This window comes from Gossypium raimondii, chromosome 8 (genome assembly GCF_025698545.1).
Source record: "Gossypium raimondii isolate GPD5lz chromosome 8, ASM2569854v1, whole genome shotgun sequence".
Classification (NCBI taxonomy): domain Eukaryota; kingdom Viridiplantae; phylum Streptophyta; class Magnoliopsida; order Malvales; family Malvaceae; genus Gossypium; species Gossypium raimondii.
Window position 1 is genome coordinate 45,389,143 of NC_068572.1, and position 22,600 is coordinate 45,411,742.

General features: G+C 34.3%; 1 protein-coding gene and 1 non-coding gene across 5 annotated transcripts; both read left to right on the plus strand.

The window, feature by feature from the left end:
- Positions 1–71, plus strand: TRNAG-GCC (transfer RNA glycine (anticodon GCC)). Its single transcript has one exon. It is a non-coding gene; the product is annotated as a tRNA-Gly (tRNA).
- A 3,279-nt stretch (positions 72–3,350) lies between these two features.
- Positions 3,351–7,599, plus strand: LOC105791637 (65-kDa microtubule-associated protein 4). 4 transcript variants are annotated; one of them, XM_052634150.1, is made up of 13 exons: positions 3,351–3,561; positions 3,893–3,996; positions 4,092–4,289; positions 4,392–4,646; positions 4,834–5,043; positions 5,151–5,306; positions 5,386–5,545; positions 5,739–5,890; positions 5,983–6,070; positions 6,173–6,246; positions 6,398–6,472; positions 6,573–6,840; positions 6,920–7,599. In XM_052634150.1, the coding sequence occupies exons 2-13, from the start codon at positions 3,925–3,927 to the stop codon at positions 7,339–7,341; spliced, it is 2,130 nt and encodes a 709-aa protein (XP_052490110.1). In that variant the 5' UTR covers positions 3,351–3,561; positions 3,893–3,924; the 3' UTR covers positions 7,342–7,599. The 4 variants fall into 4 exon arrangements, with proteins under 4 accessions (XP_052490110.1, XP_052490111.1, XP_012475254.1 ...); XM_052634151.1 differs by having other exon boundaries at positions 3,896–3,996; XM_012619800.2 differs by having other exon boundaries at positions 3,910–3,996.
- The last annotated feature ends 15,001 nt before the right edge of the window (positions 7,600–22,600 follow it).

The following is a 22,600-nucleotide window of genomic DNA, read 5'->3' on the forward strand; positions in this document are numbered from 1 at the left end:
GCACTAGTGGTCTAGTGGTAGAATAGTACCCTGCCACGGTACAGACCCGGGTTCGATTCCCGGCTGGTGCATACCTGGAGCTTGGATCCTTTATTCAATCTGATTTCAGGGTGAGTCAGCAGTGTTTCTGAGCCTTCAGCTTGTTTTTAGATTCCCTTACAGCTAATTGGTGTTTGGGTCTAATGCCCCTTTCGTGCAAAGTTTGGGAAATTGATGTGATTAATTACTTCTCGCAATTCACGTAAACATTGACGTCAGTCTGCCTTATAAACTTCTTCAAACATACTTTAACAAAACCCGATACAAGATACAGCCTTGCACCGGGTTTAATTCTTTAGTATATGTTTTTATTTGATTTGATAGATTGTAGTTAATTACATCGGCGAATTAGGTGAAGGTGCGAAAAGAGAGAGATTCGAACCCTCGATAAAATATCAACAATCTCTGCGCGTAACTCTTTCAAGGATTTAAGATTATACACAAACCAAGTTGAAAATGAACCAAACCTGCATTTACTCATAGATTAGATTCTTCAAAGGCTTAAATACCTGCATTATGACAATTGAAACCTCTCTTATGTTTTTCACTTTATTCTTTATTTTTAATTTTAAAAATAAATTTCATCATGCATTTGCATTTATTATGATATATGTTGAGGGTAGCCAACTCTTTCACAAAAGTATTCCAAGTATCATTTATTAGATTATCAATTGAGCCCCCAGTAATGGAAATATATTATCCTCCTATGTGAGATTTTGTTTCCCATACTCTACCGAAAGCCAACATGCCTTAAAAAACCTAATTTTCCTAAGACCTAGGGCATATAGGCAACATACTTGCATCTGATAATATACCTTAGATTGGTGGTTCGAGTCCTCTGCATGCATGTGATTTTCATAATTATTGTTACGCACTATATTAACACCTCTTCTTTGAATCTTGCAAGTCTTATCTCCATCAACTGAGACGCTTCGGCTCTGAATCAAACCTCTTACAAGATGCTCACACTCAGTAAAATTGGGATGATACCTTTTTATTGTTTAGGGTTTAATTGATTGCTCAACGAATGATATTTCGAAGATTTCTCTAAAAAAAAATGCCTCTCAACAATGTATTTATCACCACATCTATAATCAATCCAATAATTTATGTTATATTTAAGTACATACAAAACGAATCCTTGCACCCATGTTCTGTTGGATCTTTTTGCGTTGTGCTCAATTAACGAATTAGATATTTAGACACGCGATATATATATATATATATATATTTATTTATATATAGAGTCCAAGCAACACAGGTGTAGAGGGCCTCTTTGTTCAGCTATTGTCCATTCTGGATTGCCGCCATTTCCAGAGACCGTAAATGGTAAATGTTGTTTAGGTAGCCACCGCACATGTGCGGGCATCATCCCGCTTGCTTGCAGCCTTGGCTCCTCCCTTGCTGTCGAAAGAGACTGGTCTTACATCATTATTGAATCTGATTGCAATTTGGGGACTGAAATGGTTAATGGGTTGAATAGGCAATGGGCTCGGTTGTTGTTATAGATAATGTTCTCAGCAATGTCTCTGCATTTAGGAATGTTAGCTTTTCTTTTGTAAAAGGTGGGTTATCAGGGTTGTCAATTGGTTCGCTAAAGAATACTAAGGACAGTTCTTGTCCTATGAACTGGTTCATAGCATCCTTTGTGGAGCTTCAACCTAATGATTTCTTGACGAATGAAGTTTTTATTTTAAAAGCCTTGATGAATGAAGCTTTAAAAAGGGATGATAATCAGTTACTTAAGATATTGAATGAAATGATGAGATACATTACTTTTCCAATAAAATTTAAAATCTTAAAAAACTATATTATTATTGGAAGATAACTATAAACCCTGAACATAAAAAAACAGATATAGAGAATACCAAAAATCATTAATTGCAAAAATAAAACATATATATATATATATATTGTTACAAGATGAAGGAAAATCTCCTAAATAGGTTAGATGAGTCCAAGCCATTCTAGAGTAATCATCATGAAATAATTGAAGAACTTCATCTGGCGATTACATGTATATTAGCTTGCCTAACGGTCTTGAGGAAGCCATTCGTTCCAATCCATCCGCTACGTTGTTTTTCTCCCTAAACACGTGTTTAATTTGGATCATTAATCTAGCTGTAAGAGGTCTTTTGTGGCTCGTAGCATTGCAGAGTGATGCTGTTTAGTTGAATTTGTTTAAATCAAATGAATAGCTTCAGTACTATCCATCTCAAGCACCAATTTTTAATCCCTAAATTCAATGCTAATTGAATCCCATCTAGAGCACCCCACAGCTCGACATTGATAATAGAGCAGCAACCAATATTTTTTAAAAACCCAACAATCCAAATTCCATACTAGCGTAGAAGTATACGCAACAGCTTATTAATAGCACCATTGGTATTTACTTTATGCCTCAGGTGGAATCCATCTAACTAATATGCAAGTTTTGAATTGTCTCTGTCTCAACTAATTCATCTTGACACAGTTAGAATGAAGATAATTGTTGGATAGGTTAATCTCAATCTACTCCTTCGATATGATATTAAAGAATTCCTATCTCTTGCAATTTATTTTCTTCAATTATTTGTGCTGAATGTATATTATATAGATTTTGCTTTTTTCTTTTTAAGATTTATACTTATATAAGATTGAACACTTTATTTATTTATTTATTTATTTATTCGTAGTACTTAGAACTTGAAAGTTGATGAGCCAGATTTCCGTTGAGTACCATATTGAAGTTACCCCGCTCAATAGTTTCAATTTTGAAAGGCGTTAGTTGGGAACTTTTAGACCCAAAAGAAAAGGTGTTTGGGGATCCTTTATAATTATATCAACAATTTGGTTTCGGCCTTTTCGTTTGAGAGGATAGTTTGATTTCCCAAATGTTCAAAATTTGGCAATTTACACGCTGCAACATTTTGAAATTCAAAAAGCATCATTATGGTTTTCATTGATACCCACAGTCGAAAAGCAAAGAATTAATAGTTTTAAAAAATTGTTATAATTATTTTTTAAATATTTTATTATATTTTTATGAAAGGCATGTAAATCCTTTAATTTTATTTATAAAGTTTTAAAAACACCAAATAATTTTCTTTTATTACTTCCTATACAATATTTATCAACCTTTTAACTCTAGTTGTGGAGTTTAAAATTTCTTATACTAATACTAAATATTTTCTATAAACACAAATATATAAAATATCTTATAATTTTGCCACGTGTAAGTGAATCCCGCCTAATTCAACGACATGTCAGCATAGACTTTAAATTTTACTTCTATTAATTATTATTATTATTATTATTATTATTATCTATTTTCAGAACGGCTCTTGCCCGCTCACAATCCCTCGCTCAAAATTCAAGCGTTACATTTTCTCTCTTTTGCTAATTTTACTCCATTGATTCCCTGATATAATCTAATAATCAAATTTAATTTCTTCGATCGTCTGCAATTGGATCTCCGATCTCCGATCATCAATCATCCATTTCGGTACACAGCCACGACAGTTAATTTCTAAAAATTTCACGGTAATTTCACTGTTAATTGTATTCCCTTTTCATGTTTTTTTTTTTTTTTTTACTTTGGATCGGATTTTTTTGTTTGTTTTTCTGTTCAATTTTAACTTAATTATCATGCCATCTGTTTGGTCGACGAGAATGCAAAAGAAAAGAAAAAGTTTAAAAAAAGCATTGTTTTCAGAGTAAGGCAATTTTAATTAGTGTGATATTCATTCGATTGATAATTGATTATGAATATCATGATTTTCATTTTTTTATCTCTATTTATTATTTCATTGTTATTATTCTTCTTCAATTTTGACTTCATACTTCGTTTTTATTCTTCTTTGCGAGACTAAAGAAGGCTTCTTGCTGCAGAATATCGCTGGCTTCATGTCAAATCATTATAGTGAGCACTTTACGCGCATGGAAGCAACTTGCGGGTCATTACTGTGTGAACTACAGGTCCTCCTCAAGATCTCCCAAAGCATATTTTATAATTTGCCTATTCGTTGCACATGAAATATTTTAGAAAGTTATCTTTGCTTTGGTTATTACAGGGATTATGGAAAGAAGTTGGGGAGACTGATGGCCAATGGGAGACGACACTTTTGGAAATTGAACAAGAATGCCTCAAGGTTTATATGAAAAAAATACAAGAGGCCAAAGAATGCAGAACTAAATTGCAACGAGATATTGCCACTGCCATGGCAGAACTTTCAGATATCTTTACTTCTATGGGAGAGAGCTCGGTGCAGGTATTGAAGTTATTAGCATATAATAAATAGATTGGTAATTGTTAAATTAGGTTTGTTGTGGGTTTTGTGAGTATTTTTATGTCATTGGTTATATTTATTCAGCGTGATTTGAAGCCTGGTGGGAACTTGAAGGAAGAACTTGAAGCCATTATTCCGCTGTTGGAGGATATGCGTAGGAAGAAAGTGGAAAGAATTAATCAATTTGTTGGAGTTGTGGAGCAAATACAAAAGCTATCTAATGATATTTTGGGGGTTAAAGAACAAAATGGAAATAAGGTGTTTGTTGACGAGACCAATCTGTCTCTAAGAAGACTTGAAGAATTGCATAGTGAACTGCATGAACTTCAACATGAGAAGGTTAGTCGCTATGTTCAGTTATATCCTTTGACAATGACACTAGCAACTTGTGTCTTGATAATTGAGAGCATGGTATCTGTATATCCATATTGATTGATATCACATGCAACTTAGGACTCTGCTGATCTTTTGAGCAGTACTATAAAAATGATGGCAATTACTGATATAACTTTAAAATCATTTGCAGATCAATCGTTTGAATCAGGTGCAGGGCCACCTAGATACTATAAACTCACTTTGCACAGTTCTTGGTATGAATTTCAAACAAACAATTTGTAGAGTCCACCCTGCCTTGGATGATTTGAATGGTGCAAAAGATGTAAGTAACAGTACAATTGCAAGGTTGGCTGCTCAAATTCAAAGCCTGCAGGAGCTAAAGTTAAAGAGAATGCAGAAGGTAAGTACTATTATAAATATAATGATTTTTTTCACTTTTATGTTTTAGCATCTAGAATATTTGTTTGTGTTTGATACTTCTGACCCTTTTATCTGTGCTTCTACCAGATTCAAGATCTTGCATCTGCTTTGTTGGAGTTTTGGCATTTGATGGATACGCCAGTGGAGGAACAACAAATGTTTCTGAACGTTACCTGCAAAATTACAGCTTCTGAACCTGAATTTACTGAGCCCGATTTTCTCTCTGTTGACTCTATAGAAAAGGTAAGAACATATTTTAGTCTCGCGAGTTTATATGGGGAGTGACTTGTATAGAACTATCCGTATCTGTGAATTCATGTAGGTTGAGGATGAAGTGTCTAGGCTGGAGCAACTCAAAACGAGTAGAATGAAGGAAATTGTTCTGAAAAAGAAGGTTGAATTAGAGGATATGTGCAGAAGGACTCACATGGTGATGGAAGCACTTATTTCAACAGATTATTCAATTGAAGCTATGGAGTCTGGTAAATACCTAAAGCACAATTCATTGCTAGTTATACTATAACAAAAAGAGGTTTCTTGTGTTACCCTGTGAGCTTTCAGCAGCAGGTTCAAGTTTTCCTATTTTTGAGGTTAACTAAACTAAAACAAACTTTGCCTAGAAGAACCATGATTCACCATTACTTTATTTGTAATCCTACTGAAAATGTTTTGCAGGTGCCATTGATCCTCTGTACCTGCTGGAACAATTTGACCTTCAGATTTCTAAGGTTAGAGAGGAAGCTGTTAGCCGCAAAGAAATACTTGAGAAGGTGGAAAAGTGGTTGGCTGCATGCGAAGAAGAGAGCTGGTTGGAAGAGTACAATAGGGTTGGAATCAAACTCATCCTGTTTTTTATGAATAATGTACTTTCTTGTTTCCCACAACGATTTCAAGGACTTACAGATTGTGCAAACTTTAGGATGACAACCGTTATAATGCTGGAAGAGGAGCGCACCTCATTCTGAAACAGGCAGAGAAAGCTCGAACTGTAGTTAACAAAATTCCTGGTAAATTTCTCCATCAAACTATTTTACTATGTCATTAGTGTAATGCAGTAACCAGGTGTCTTGACTGATCAGTTTTTTTATAATTTGTTTTCTTTTGGTTAGCTCTGGTGGAGGCTTTGGCTTTAAAAACTACAGCTTGGGAGAAAGAAAGAGGAGCTGAGTTCTTGTATGATGGAGTAAGCATTTTCCTAATTTCTATTAAGTTTCGGGAAAACACTACCAAAATTTGATTTGGTCTTAAAGTTGAGCTCTACCAATTGCCATGTCCTTGATTCTAGTAAAATGCTTTTCTTTATATTGTATGATGATGTTTTTAATTGCTTTTAGGGACGACTTCTTACTATACTCGAGGACTACAGCAGCCTAAGGCAAGAAAAAGAAACACAGAGGCAGAGGCAGCGAGTATGTACACTCCCATTTGATTAATTCTTTTTAGGCCTTTGTTACAAACAAGTTTCTCATCTTGACCTGTACTTGAATTATTTGTGCTTACTCTTTAAAGAACCAGAAGAAACTTCACGGCCAGCTGATAGCAGAGCAAGAAGCACTTTATGGTTCAAAACCCAGCCCAACCATGACCGCAAAAAAGGCTAGTAGAACTCCAACAACCGCCGCCAGTAATAGGAAACTGTCCTTTGGTGGAGCAATGCTTCAGCAAGTAAAGCCTGAGAAACCTACTAGCCGTTTCCACCCCAATAAGAAAGCAGACTCTTCGAATGAAAACAGCTTCGCAAATCACCACCGGTCTAGCGGCTTTACAAGTCACTCAGGTATATTTCAATTATCAGCCATCGAATTTTATAACATTTAGCGTTGGTAAAATTGTGGGTTTTGATGTGGATGTTGTAGGTAGGAGAAGCTCGGAGGTCTCTGGTCGTGTAGTAAAAAAGCAACCCCTAAGTGCAGCAAAGATGCGTGAGATGGAGTCACCAGCAGCTCGAAAACCTCTTTCTTCAGTTTCTAACGTTGTGAATCCCATAGTAGAGCAGGAAAAAGTGCAGAAGGGACAAAGGTTAAGTCCTGGTTGTAAGACACCAATGGCCAAAGCTTCCAAGCCAACTGTGAATGGTGAAGATCAAAACAGAACCCCTAAAGCAATGCCAAACCCAGTGCCGACAACTCCTTCAACCGTATCAGCTCCTATGCTTATGGCAATAACACCAGCTACTCCAGCAACCTTGGGTGCTTATAAGTTTGAAAAGATACTGGATCAAGTCCAACAAATTGAATACTCTTTTGAAGAGGTCAGGGCTGGGTTTTTTATGTCTTAAAGCACCCCTGTCCACCATATTGGTTTATTCCTTCCTAACTAGTCTCTTTGAGTTTCTTTATACAGTAAAAAGAAAAACAGAGTGGTTACAAAGTCAAATTGGGTTGGCTTTTTTGTTTTTCAGTGTGATTGTAACTTGTAACTAAGTCTATGAATATCCGAGTACGGACTTTGTGTCAAAATACAGTTGACTGAAAGAGTGTTGAATTTTTTAATCATGCTTATAAACTAAGATTGATGGTGCTTGCAATTCGGTAAATGTACGGTACAGCTCTTTGATTGTTAATTTCTGCCGTTTAGTTTTAGAGGGATTTACTAAAAAAAGCCAATTTTTTTATAAAATTATCGAAATAGGCCGGTTTTTTAATTATTTACCGGACTGGGCCATTTCCCCCAAAATCGCGCCACGTCGGAGCGATGTCGGGGGCAGAGAGAAAGGTCGGCGTCCACGTCGGTAGCGACTGCCGACGTGGAAGGAAATCGCCCATTGAGGGCGCGATTTCCTTCCACGCCGGCAGTCGCACGACGTGACGCCGACCTCTCCGCCACTTAGCGCATGTCGGAACGCGATTTTGACCCTGATTTTTACGCCTGGGTTTTATGGCTTTTAGGGTTTAGGGTGCAGGCTTTTTAGGAGTTAGGGGTCCAGGAAAATTTTTTTTCGAGTTGATGTTTCTGGTTAAATAGTGGGAAATCGCTTCTACTAGGATGCTATTTAAGAAGAAATTGTGAAATAGTGGCATCGTGGACGCGATTTCGCTACAGTGGTCATGTGAGAAATAATTTTTTTGATGTTTTCTGAGGAAATAGTATAAAATCGCTGATACCAGGATGCTATATGATGCTCTCCTCGGTTTGGTCGCCCCGCACATCTCCCGATATAATGTTGCCAAGACGGCAGACCCCCAACTAAATTCACCGGCTGCTCTAAAATCAACGAGTTTTAGCAGCCACCTTAAATGTACACAGCTCCGTGATGTGTCGGCCATGAGATAGCCTCCAATTATTTGAAGAATGTATGATCGAGCATATCGGATTCTTTCAATCTCGGTTGAATTTTCATTCAGACCGGGGAAGGTGGCACGTAACCAGCCCATCTCCACCTTACCTCCATCCATTTTATCCGGAACGGCGCCCAAAAGCTCGTAGCACACCGCCTCCCAATTGCTAGATTGGGCAGACCCGGTCACTGGGTGCCCATCCACCGGTAATCCCAAATGCAGATGGACATCTTCTAGAGTGATAGTGCACTCTCCACATGGAAGATGAAATGTGTGCGTCTCAGGTCTCCACCTCTCGATCAACGCACTGATCAGTTTCGGCTCCAACTTGCATCCCACCCTCACCGTCGCCACGTGCCAAAATCCCGCTTCCCGCAGGTAGTTCTCTACTAACGGTGATGGAGCATGCATATTCCGAATATTGCATTCCAATACCCGATCTTCAGCCTTTTATAACAAAAAATATATTAATAAATATCTAAAAATACATAAATAAAAATATCTTAAAAAAATTTAAAATTTAAATTTAATACTTACCATGTTCATTTGCTCCACCGATATGTGATTCCTATCAAGACGAATCAATGATCCGCCATTATTGAAAATATTAAAATTTTAAAATTATTTAAAAAATAAAAATTTTAAAATTTTCTTAAAAAATGAAATTTAATGGAAAAAGAAATTTAATATGGATTTGGAGATTTTTTGAAGGAAATTGAGAGGATTTTGGAAGGAATTTGAGAGTTTGAGAGAATTTTGGAAGGAAATTGATAGAAATTTTGAAGGGAATTGAGAGAAATTTTGAAAGGAATTGAGAGAAATTTTGAAAGAAATTGATATTGAATTTGTTTGTGAAAATAAAAGGGGTGGGGGGGTTTATATAGTAAAAAAAAATTTGACCGTTGGGGGGGGGCAACAGTCAATTTTTTGACCGTTGGGCACTGTTCACGCGCACGTCCACAAGGGAGCGATTTCCTTCCACGTCAGCAGGTCGCGCTGACGTGGACGCGACCTTCTGCCCCGTCCCCTGACATCGCTTCGACGTGGCGCGATTTTAGGGAAATGGCCCAGCCCGATAAATAATTAAAAAACCGGCCTATTTCGGTAATTTTATAAAAAAATTGGCTTTTTTTGGTAAATCCCTCTTAGTTTTATTTTTTTAAAATCTGTTTGATAACAAATATTTAAAAGCATTAATATTTTGTAAATACTAGTTTTTTTTTTCGGGCGAGGGTGTATGTATTAATTAAATTACGTTTAACTATTATGATATTTAAAATATTTTTTATCAAAAATCTTCATAAGAGTGCTTTAAAAGGTGGAATATAACATAAAAATAACATTTGATTTATGGGAGTTTTGCAAATTAAAATTTTCAAATAGTTTTGCTATATGAAAGGAAGAGATTGTTAATTTTGATTTTCAAATGTTTTGATATAACAAATTTTATTATAAATTTCCTTGATTATTTTCAATCACATCCAAATATATTTTCAAGTGTTACAAATTAAAAAATAAAGTTTCTAAATGACTTAGGACTTAGGGTGCTAAAAAATTTTGTCCTAAGTCCTTTCAAATGTTTGTAAGTAATAATTTTCATATTTCCTAACATTATCTCAAGATAGACCAACATTGAAGCTAAAATTACTTCAGGGGTGCTCTGTCTTGAGATAAAAGCTCATTTGTCTCAAGACCAACCAATGTCATAAGCTACAAGAAAGCCCTGTCTTGAGACAAGCTTATTTATCTTGAGATAACAAAACATCTAAGCTAAGGTTTACTTCAGGGGAGCCTTGTCTCGAGACAATCGAGCATTTTCTTTAAACATATGGAAAATTGTCTAAAGACCACAGGTTCCAACAATCATATTTTTGTTTTTCCTATCTCATGATAAGGGTTTTATATCTTAAGACATACTGTTGCAGGTTGCATTAAATGTGCGAAATAAATGTTCTCAACGGCAAGAAACCCCCTCCAACGAATCCAAACATATATAATTCAATGAGAGGGTATAAATATCATTTAAAGACACTCATATGAACAAAGAAACAAGTTTACAAAGATCAAGAGCTAAATTCCAATAAATTTTCATTATTATTCTTATTTTCACTTGTACACACTTGCTGGGTTAGTTTTGATTCATTCTTTCAAGTGTTGTCTTGTATTATGTGAGTGTTTAATTGTTGTATATCTACCTTCTAGAGGCGATAATCCATTCTCAACTTTATTTCTCATTTTTCTGAGGATTAATTTTAGGTTTTGGGTAGAAAACCTTAAGGGGAAGTGACATTATCTTGCATTTTGAAAATATAGAGATTGTAAAGGTTAAACCTTGTCCTTGAAAGGTTCAAATTAGTGAATTAGATAAATCCTTAGTCGTGATAAGCTAAGGTAGTGAAGGTAGTTAATTGGAGTCTAACCACTATAAGTTATTGAGTCTTTTTTTTTATTTCCATCTTTGCTTTAAAAATTTAAAACACTAATTCACCCCCTTCTTAGTGTATATTGAGCTTAAAAAAGCTAATGTCTGTTTTTTGGGTTCACCAAAATGTTTTAGACGAACCCAGACTATCGTTTCACCCCATCAAGGTGATATTACTCCTTGATGTGAAAACAAATGATGGACACTCGCGCCTTGAATAATATATACTACTCGAAATTTGTTTCTGGTATGATGGCAAACATCGCGTTTTTCGAATATGTCATCCATTAATATTCATTGACATGAATAATGAATAATATTGAATATAAACATAACAACATGTCTCTTCATTGGCTCATCGAATGATTTCTTGTCGCAACTAGATTAGGTCTGTTTTATAACACGTATGATCCAAGTTACCCCTAGATCTATTCAAATATTCAATGTAATAGGGTTATAAATATTGGTAGTTGAATACATTTTAGGATATTATACACAATTATACTTCTACCTTCTACTGAAAAGGAAACTTTTATGGTTGCGAATGGATGGAATTTAACCACAATATTCAAATTTGTGCTCAAGTTTGCAAAAGCAACCAACAATCGTTTATTTTATTGGCCAGTTCTTACGTCACCCAATAAATCTATTGGAAAAAATCAAGTTTGAAAATGGTTTTTTTGTACAATAGAAAATTAAAATTTTAAAAATTGAGTTGGTTTGTGATATTTATAGCAATAATTCTTTCCCAAAAAGATTATTTACTTTACTTTTAGTGGGAAAACAAAATTCTCTCTTTAATAGAAACAGGTAGAATTGTTATTCCGAAAAATAGAAAAACAAAATCCTAATCTAATTAAGAGAGAGAGAGAGAGAGAGAGAGAGAGAGAGAGAGCTAATTGGGTGTGCCTTCCCTCATATGTATTATGATAAGATTCGGGCCTCTCCTCTATTGGGTCAAATTATAAGTGCTTCCTAAATTTTTAACCCAGTACTTTATAATTCACTCCAATTCAATATTTTTTTTATATTTTCCAAAATAAACATTATAAGTTAATTTAAACAAATAAATTTCTTAAGTAAATAATTTTCTGAACCCGATTCTAATTTCGTTAAAATCGTGACAACAATTATAAAAGAATATATGAGAAAATATATTTAATATTTCTGCATTGAACGAATTCACTATGATTAATTAATTTAATTCAATTTTAGAACTTCAATTAATTAATCAATAATTCAAAAAACCATAAATTAAATTTTCAGGTAATTTCCATTTAGTGAGAAAACCACTTCATTTTCGAATATTTCCCATTTCTCTAACTTTACCATTTTTATCCATTTATGTTGATTTGATTCAACATGCAATTCATTTCTGATTTTAACGAGCTAGCGAAGGGACTAATTGGACATATGTAATTAGGGCTCAAATGATTTATAATTAAGTTCCAGCTTTTCGTTTATTAATTATAAACTCATTTAGTCACGAAGTCATTCCACTATAATTTTGTGATTGAGCTCTCCCTAATAACATACTATCACGAAAGCAACTCGATCAGTACTCGTCCAATGACCTTGTCACAAGTGTGTTACCCTCATATCTCTTTGGGATAAATTTGCTCTCCCAATATGTTCCTACTTTATCTTATGGTAACCATTACATTTTTCTTCATGAAAAGTCAATTACTATCAAATAGTAATCAAGTCATTTATCACAAAGACAAACGACCCACGACCATGTTTACTTTTCATCTATCGTGTAATGTCAATGAGAGGATATCATTTACCCATATCTCGGGCTATGAATTCCACTATTGTGAATGGCGCTACATGCTACAGAAGTCGTAGACCCAATGCACCAACTTTCGGTTCGTCTACTAATATAAGTTTATAGACAACATATTAGTTTTTCAATCAGTTTGCTCATTTTCGGTTAGGCTAAGAATATGCTTAGGTTCGTCTACTAATATAAGTTGTTTTTTCGTATTATCATCCGACCATGTAATATTGTTTAGTATTAGCTAAACATTGGACAACCAATGAACTAATATTTGCTTTTATTTTGTTTTACATGCAAAAACCACGTGAGAACAATATACGAAGGGTATTAGTGCACTTTATGAATAATTTTATTAACCAATCTATTCAAAAAAAAATTACAAGTGCACGTAGACAAAAATACTACACTTAGGGCACCAGATCCAACAAAATAATCCTGTATAGATATGCCAATATTGTAGAACCCCAACTAAATCTATCAATTGCCTTAAAAGATTACAGTAATGTAACATCCCTCACCCGGTCCGGTCACCAGACTTGAGATATAAGATGCTACAGTAATTAACGAAACAATTACACACAAAACTAAATTCAAGAATATCAAATAACATGCAATTGTTACATATATCATGCATAACAGAAAATATCGAGTTTAAGTCAAGCTTATGAAAGGTTTAAAATTGACCCAGAAACAAACATGGATCAAATTGTAACATTTTCAATAGATAAAGGTAATTATGCAAAACAGGAGTCACACGGTCGTGTGTCCAGGCCGTGTAACTCTTTGAAGCCGTGTGGATCAAATTGCAAGATTTTATCAAAAGTCATATGGGTGTGTGTAACTTTCTGAAGCCATGTAACTCTCTGAAGTCGTGTGTAACAAATGAAGACCGTGTGAAAACTAGATGACCAAAATTACAATACTCACATGGGCGTGTAGCCAACCTGTGTGACAATCGAGAACCATGTAGGTCTAATGCTTCCTAATATCCAATGGACACACGAATATGTCAACAGCTCATGTGTGACACGCGGTCGTGTGGATAGGCCATGTGGTACAAAATAGACCATTATGTGCCTATTTCATGTCTAGACAAACCAAAGGCTCAAATTATACATATAAGGTCATTCAAACCTTCACAAAAACATTCCAAAAACATGTCCAAATATCCATTCAACCAATATGCCATAATTGACACCTCAAACACAAAGATTACATAAAACTTTGCAATTTTGCCACTCCATTCAAACAAAACATTCTAATAGCCAACATGTTAATATACCAATTCCTTTATGACTTTCATGTCACGTTAACTCAAACAATCATAGCCAACATTGACCTTTATACATACTTATGTACCTTAAATTTCAAAGCATGAAACATTCAAGATACTAACACGAGCTAGATTCAAGCATCACCATTCAAAAGAATATAAACACTTAACAAAATTTATACCCATATCATATAGTCATCAAGCACAAGTATTATGTGCACATCATAACCATTAACATCCAAAATGACACTTATAAATATCAAGTCTATATACATGCCACAAAATCGAGTTTCGAACAATTAAAAAAATCTTCCAAGACTAAAGCTAGGTAGTTTGAGCTTTAGAATGATTTGATCCGTCGAGTTTTGTAAAATGTCAACTACAAAAACAGAAAAAATGAGACGAAGTAAGCATTACGAATGCTTAGTAAGTTCATAGGTATTAAATCAATAAACTTACCTCATTTCATAATTAAATAAACCAAAAAACTAATTTAACTAAATTCCTATCACAACATTTTACATTCACGAGGTGATCATTTCATAAACAATCGTATAACTATCAATTTGTTTAGCATAATTCAATTTAATATCATTTCATTAGAATCGTCGAACATATACTTCATTTACTCAATCCAACAATATAGAACAATAATATTCGTATAATCACATCCATTTCCATTTATCACATAAAACCAGTTAATACATTTCCTTTTAAATAGTTAGCCCGATGAACTAGATAAACAAATATGGATACGCGAGTAACTACACCACACCAGTAGGTACCGAAGTGTGAATCAGTAGGCACCGTAGTGGAAATCACATACAAGTGCGCATCTAACCTTGTAGGCATGCCAATTGCATCCTATCCTATGTTTATCTGGGCTGAATAAACATATCAAAACAATACTTTACAATTTAGTCTTTTCCTCACCTTTTTGTACCAATTTGTAAACAATTAAAAGTTCTTACAATATTATGCATTCACAATCTAACCAAAACCATTATAAATATGTATATAACTAAACCATATGAACTTACCAGGTATAAACAACAATAATAGAAGTGTTAGGGACTAGTATGTAATTTTCTCTTTTTCTCGGTTATATATTGGTTGGTTCAAATTTTGATCTATACGGTAATTTATTTCAATTTATTAGTGCTAAATACCTTAAAACAATTTATTTAATGCCTATGATATCCTATTTTCACTTTTCACAATTCAAAAGAAACAATGACAACTTTTAAAATCTTCGACAGTTTTACAATCTAATTCTGGGTTAGCTAAATTAAGCTCCCAAGATTCCAAAAACATAAAAATTACAAGAAATAGATTAAAATATCATAAAAATGCAAGGTTTACAAGCTTGGTTGAATGGTGTTTCAAAAATGGCCCTTTGAGTGTTTCTTTTGTTTGAAGAATTGGTGGTGGAAGGTAAGAATGAAGATGATCTTTTATTTTATTTCTTTTTAACATATATTATTAATAATTAAAAATAAAGTTTTAACATATAAATCACAGAAAATGGCACTAACCGTCCACTTGGATTTAAAAGTGGTAAATTGCCACTTAAAACCCTAAAAAATTACATTTTAAGCCTTTTAACTAAAAGAGATCATTGCAATTAACTTTTACGATTTTAATGGTTTAGTCCTTGTACCCTATTTAACCATTCAATCACTAAAATTTCTGAATCAAAATTTAATATAACTAATATTTACTAACTCAATCATCGAAAAATGAGGTTCCGGAATCACCATTTTTGGTACCACTGAAAAACATGCTATTACAAGTAGAGGAAGATTGTAACACCCTTCGCTCGACCTAATCGCTGAGTCTGAGCCGCAAGATGCTACATTTTTTGTTGAAGCAACTACAAACAATTTTTCAAAATTCAACCATTCATACATGTAAATTAGTATCTTTCACATTTAAAATATGTTACACGATCATTTTCGGTCCCACACAATGTAAATCCCCAAAATTCGGCCTAAAAGTTTAGATCGAAGTTAAATTGAGTACCGAAGTGATCATAAGAAAATTTTAGTTTAACCAACTAGAAAACAAACGATATTTAAGTTATGTAAAAACTCTCAATTGTAAAATCCCGATATTACAAAAATTTTAGTCCAAAAGACGCTTACGTGCGTGTATCACAACATTTCGTACCACAATATTCAAAATAAAACTTACAATTCAAACCGTTTGTTTATAAATGCAAAATTTATAAATAAAATTTTTAAGTCGGTTCTAAAACATAGCTGTCCGATACCTCTGGCGTGCCAAGCCCAGTAACAGTATATGAAAATATCTGAAAAAAGGGAAAATGAGGGGGTGAGCTAGACGAGCTCAGTGTGAGTTTAAAACGTGATTAACAACATATTTACATAAGAGAATTTTAGATAGCAGTTCAATAGTAAAACAAACTTACAGAGATATACAGAAACTGAAGGTAAATTCGAGGCCAACGTCCTAACAGAACGTAACAATCAAGCACACCACATTATAAACAGAAACTCAACTGATAACCCATCAACGGGTCGGTACCAAAACACTTATCATCACAAACACGGTGTTCCAAAACGTCATTATGCTAACACCTCAATACACGCAAAATCAGTCACACATGTTAAGTCAACCAAACAGAATACCGACAAATAAACTTATACCCAGTCACTTAACCATATGCACATGAATGCAATCAAGTAGAAAAGAAACCCACCCATCTAGTCGAAACACCTCTCCGTCCAACCCAACACACCACATGGGACCTCGAAAGATCAATCCAACCCTACACACCACGTATGTGGACTAGGCCACTTAGATAATAATATGCAGTAAAGCTGACATATATGCAGTACAGTGTAATGCGGTAACCCACTGTACAGATAGGTTGCAGTTTAACTGCCAGATCAGAACATTCTTTCTTCTCTTCACAACCAAACCCCAAAAGTTTTACGCAAATATATGTATGTAGACAGGCGTACAGAATCAAAATACACAGTTTTCAATCAATAACACACCAGTTAAGCAGAGTCAGAAGTGCGCATGTACGTGAACAGTCTCACAGAATAATGAATACATCGTACAGACCATCAAACGGAATCAGAAACACACAAATCCCATTGACTAGATACATAATCAGAATTCAGAATCAAAAGCTTTAAGCGAATTTTAGGTCTAGTGCCCTAGGTGAAGTATTTTCCTCTAAGTACAGTTGTAAATTTTTAGACATATTGGTCAATAAAATTATTCATGAATTACATTAATACTTTGTATATTGTCCTTACATGGTTTTTGCACGCAAAGCAAAATGGAAGCAATTGTTCCTCACTAGTTGTCTAATGTTTAACTAATACTAAGTGGTATTACGTGTCAGATTATAATACAGAAAGAAAAATTTATTAGTAGACGAACCTAAGCAAGTCTTTAGTTGACCGGCTGCGCACGTGTGTATTAAAAAAATGAATTTATGAAACAATTTTTAAAATCCGGTTTTACTGCAATCATACAAGTTAGGTGTAATATTTATAGTGTTACAATGAAACACGTAAGTATTCCAAGGATCGAACCCAAAGGAAAAGTCGATTGAGCAATAACTAGGATACATAATAGAGGCTAAATGGCTACTAATAAGATTTTATATTACGAGGATTCATAAAAGATAAGTTTGCATAAAAATTAAATATTCTACTCTAATGACTAAATTGCAAGAAATATAAACTAAAAGGATTCTCTAGAAAATGAATGGTGGGGGTTGGTTCACCAAATCTTGAACTAGGGACATAAATCGCGTAAGTTACCAAGTGGCTCCATTTTATCTTCCGATCTCAATTTCATTGACTTAGACAAATTAGGTCCCGTTTATCTTCCGATCTCATCGGTTAATTCGAGACTAACAAATGGGTGCGCGACAATATTACCTTCCGATCTCACTATATCTTAATATTCCCTTAGGGACGTCACTACTTAAGTTTTTAGTTATATTCAAATTAGTCCAATTTGTTACGATCTATTCCTTTGTCCAAAGATTTTAGTTTATCCACATCTCTATCAACCAAGCTCGTAAATGATTTAGCTACACATGCTCAAAGTCCAGAAAATAAACATAAAAATGGAAAAAGTAGCTATAAAAGTAAAACTTAAGAAAAATGTGAAAGTTGAGATTTTTATGCAAGAAAACTTAAATAGCATGAACCCAAAAACATTTAACAAAGAAATCTCAAGCAAGAAACATAAAAGGAACAAGCTTTAACAGATTTGAAGTGAAATAAACTGAAATACATTAAACTAAATCTTAAATAGTCTCGAAAACAAAGTATAGAGACTAGATCTTAGCTACAATTTTAATTAACTTAACTAACATAAAGGACATCAAAAGCAAGAAATAAATGCAGGAAAACAAACTCTAATCTAAGGTAGAAGAAGAGAAAATTAAGAACCCTTGAAAAGTGCAGATAAAAACTTAAGAAATCTTTAAGAAAACTAAACCTAAAACTAAGCTAAAATGTGTCTCTCTCCTCAACAATTTTTGGCTTGTTTTGAAGGGTGTTCTGATGACTTTTCAATGCCAAAATTGCCACTACACGGGCCTTGTGTGATTGGTGGGTCAGGTAGACAAAGGTTGCCCTTTTTGTCTAAGTTTGTCCCTTTGACGAAGTGGATATTGCAATACCCAGAGGAGGATATTGTGATATCTTGAGTAGTATCAACTTAGGGTTCTTCCTTGTGAGGTGGATAGCATAATACTCAAGGAGGATGTCGTGATACCACTAAAGGGTATCCTTGGTCTTCTATACTACCTGGGAGGTCACGATTCTAAGGGTTGGATGTCGCGATATCCTTGTCCTTGACACTATTTTCACTCATTTTTTACCTCCAACACATCTTTACATCACTCAAACATACATTACACCTCACAATGGCACTATCAGTTAATTTGGGTAAGAAAAATAGCAAAAAAATGAGAGATATTCACTTATTACCCAAAAAATGTAAAAATAGGAAAATAACAAAAAACTAAGCTAAAAATTCTATTTTACTTGAAAAAGATCTCTTTAAGTGTGTCGGAAAAACCTAATTTGCCACATCGATTTGTGATAGATCATATTCCCCACACTCAAGTCTTTGCTTGTCCTCAAGCAAACACATCAAACATGCAAAAAGATGACTCTTGGACTAAATCAAACAATTAAGTTATATAGCTATATAACATCAAATTTGTATAAGAATTACTTCACATGCAATTTAAGAATGATATCTAGCTAATTTACCTACTCCTAATGTAAATGTTATTGGTTCAAAAAGTTAAAGTGTCGATCGAGATAGAGATAATGTAAATGAACATATGTACAAATGTGGTTCGTCAAAATAAATTATACGGATCACACATAGATATTTAAAAAGAATTGTTCATGTTCATTTTAACAAATGCAAGCTATATACAAATTGATGAGTCGGTGATTTTTTCGGGTCCCAGAGGTCTTTTCAGCTTGTAATGTTCTTAGGCTGGTACAGATTCAAAGAAAGTTCATCTCAAAACGGTTCAAGCACTATGAATAGTATAGGACACGACATTATTCATAATTCCCCCCCAAAATGTGATCATTACATCTCATTCCCTCATTTCTCCTTTTCTCACCTTCCTTATCTCTCCAATAATGTGGGAGAGGATAATTGATATTAGCTCGTTTTTGCGCACTATGATTTTGAGACTATTTTATACTCTTTTCTTTTTCTTGTTTTTGAGTATTTTTACATTTTGTTTGTTCTTTTCTCTCACAATGCTTTTGATTCTCACTTTTCTTTATTTCACATTTTTCTATTCTTTTAGCACAATTTCTAGCGAGAATCAATTATGAGCTAATTCAACCCCTCTTCACTATCACTCGAGTACATATTTGTGAGAAACCTCCATAATGTTCCTACCTAACTCTCAATGTTCATAGCCTGACACTCATTTAATAGTGCATTACAAAGTTCAGGGATAGTGAAAGGTTGAGTTTTGAACTCAATTTAGGCTTAAGGTTTCAAACAAAGAGGTTCATTAAGAAAGGCAATGTAAGGCTCAAATTTGAAATTTAGGGATAATGTAATGTTTAAGGTTGGTCCTTTAAGCTCAAAGCTATACAAACAATGCCTAAGGTCCTTCTTGGATTAGTCATATAGCAACAATTTTATTAAGCATACATCTATCTAAATGAACAATTAACAATTCAAATTATTTATCTACAAGGATCTATATTTTTTATTCATCCTACGGTACATTTTGTACTTTTTATTCGATTATTGCCTCTAGCTTATTATACCTATTAACTAAGTGAACTAATTAATCAATAGTTAAGAGCAAGAAATTATCTAGCATCATTCAAAATTTACATGTTTGGCAATTCTATGTACGTATTTGATATATACAACTACTAACATATTCTTTAATCTAAGTCCAAGCACCATGCTATAACAAAAATTAAAAACAAAAGGAAAACAAATATTTTTGATTTTGAAAATTAAAATAAAATGGAAAACATTTTTGGGATTTTGATTTTTTTGAAAATGCATAAAATTGAAATAAACACACAAATAAACATAAAAAATAAAAATATATACACATAAAACTTATGTGCACCCTCCACACCCAGGCTACACATTGTCTCCAATGTGTTAAAAATAAATGTTAGAATGTTACCGGACTAGCTTGGGTGTCCACCTCCTCGTTGAAGCTCTAAATATTGTGTAGTCTTTCAAGGTAACTCACTGCACATAAGAAAAATAAACAAAAAAATACAAACGATAGCAACATAAAAATAAAGATGTCCATAAGCAAAAACCAAAAGTGTTTAATAGTTACAAGCCGCATTAAAAATAAATAAGATGCAAAGACATGTAACTGATCCTAATCATCCTCGGGACCCTCGCTTGGTCCTACAATTCCTTTTCCTTTACCGCACATTACAAGTTTTAGGATTCACTATCGATTGAACTGTTCACTCGACTCTTGAAAGATTGGTCCCCCTCTTGCCACAGATTACGTGCTGGAAAATATCTCGAAAAAGTCATCCTAATAGGGCATGTCGTCTTCAATTGCCTCATCATCCTCCTCGTTATTGTTACTGTTGTCACTGTGCTCTTTTTCTTCCTCGGATGCCTTATTCTCGAATGTATCACTTGATCTGACCAGCCATTGTATGTTCTGTCCCCCTTGGCTCTTTACAAACATGTCTATGCCTATTTTCATAGATTCCAAGAGTCACACATTGTAATTCACATCGCGACCGAATCTATGCTCCCACTAGGTAGGCTCTTCAGTCCTCTTCGCTTTTGGCTTAGTTGATCTCTTTAGGGGAGTGGAAGGCATTTCCATTTTGTGCTTTCTTTGTTGGTTCCAATTTTGAAACTGTTCTCAGTGCAAAGCTTAGAACTGGTGAAGCATTGAGTCGCCAAATATGCTGTGGACCGGTTGGTGTGATTGCTCTATTGGGTATATAATCACCTTTTTTTATGGCATAAATTCGTAATGAATGGAGGAAAATATATTCTCATTTTAGCTCTTGCAACACACTTCCTCGTTTTGCAATAAATCCAATGTCCTATGCAAATACGCTTATGTTGTTAAATAGAAAAAAGAAGTACAACTCGAAAAACGTTAACGGTGTTAGTGTTGAGTGAAAGGCTAACACATGTGTAGATGAACTGCATCCACATCTTAGCTATGGGGAACATAATTTCTTGTTTGAAAGAAATTGTGAATCAATGACCCCATCACGTTACCATACCTTTAGGTTTTCGGTTAAAAATTTCAAGACGGTATCCATATTCGTATTTGAAAAGCGATAAATATCCATGTTTTGAATATCGTCTTTTGGATAAAAAAGGAACATTGTAATGTCCACAAATACTTTCAGGGGAAATGTCTCTCCACTCACGCCTTACGTATACCTGGTCATCTTCTACAAATTTTATGTTAGCGTAAAACTTTAGAACCCCGGGTATAACAACAAGTATAGTTGGTAGAGCCGTAAATTGGCTCCACCAATGGTGACGAACTAAATTCCAAATTTCTCTGCAATCTAAAGTGGCTAAGTCAAAACCACATTTATAGATAAACGATCGACCCTGTATTAGAAATTTGGCTTCGGTATATCTAGTTGAGTGGATAGGGTTGGTTCAAACTCTAAATCGCTTAGAGGCTCTTGGTCGCATTTTGAAAATTCTTTTTTTTCAACAAGCAATCGAATTTAAAATAATCTCAACTACTCAACTAACTAATAGTCAAATAACTATAGTATTCAAGAATTAAAATGACCAAAAGTATCTAATAATAAAAAAGACTACTAAGGGTAAGGAAGATTTAACCGAATCAATTTGTTGTTAGTTGACGTGAATGAGGCTATGTTTCGCGATCGATCACGAGCAATGAAAGATTCAAACCTGCAAAAAAAATTAAGTAAATAAGAAATTTAAAGGAAAAAAACCAAAGATTTCAAATAAGGTAGAGAGGATTTAAAAAAGAGATTGAGATAAAATAAAGCAAGGGGAAGAGTTTTTAGGGATTTAGAAAATAGGATTTGGAGAAAAATGAGAAGAATGGGGGTTTTAGGGTGTTTGGAGGCTCAAAATGCCTCCAAAAGACGCTGATTGTGACACCTAAAACCAGGTATCGTGTGACCCCACTTGGGTATCGTGATACCCAAGGGTGGGTATCGCGATATCCCTTGTTTTTGGATCCCTCTTATTCGATTCTTTCTTCGATGTCGCGATATCAAGGTGTGGGTAATGTGACACCAC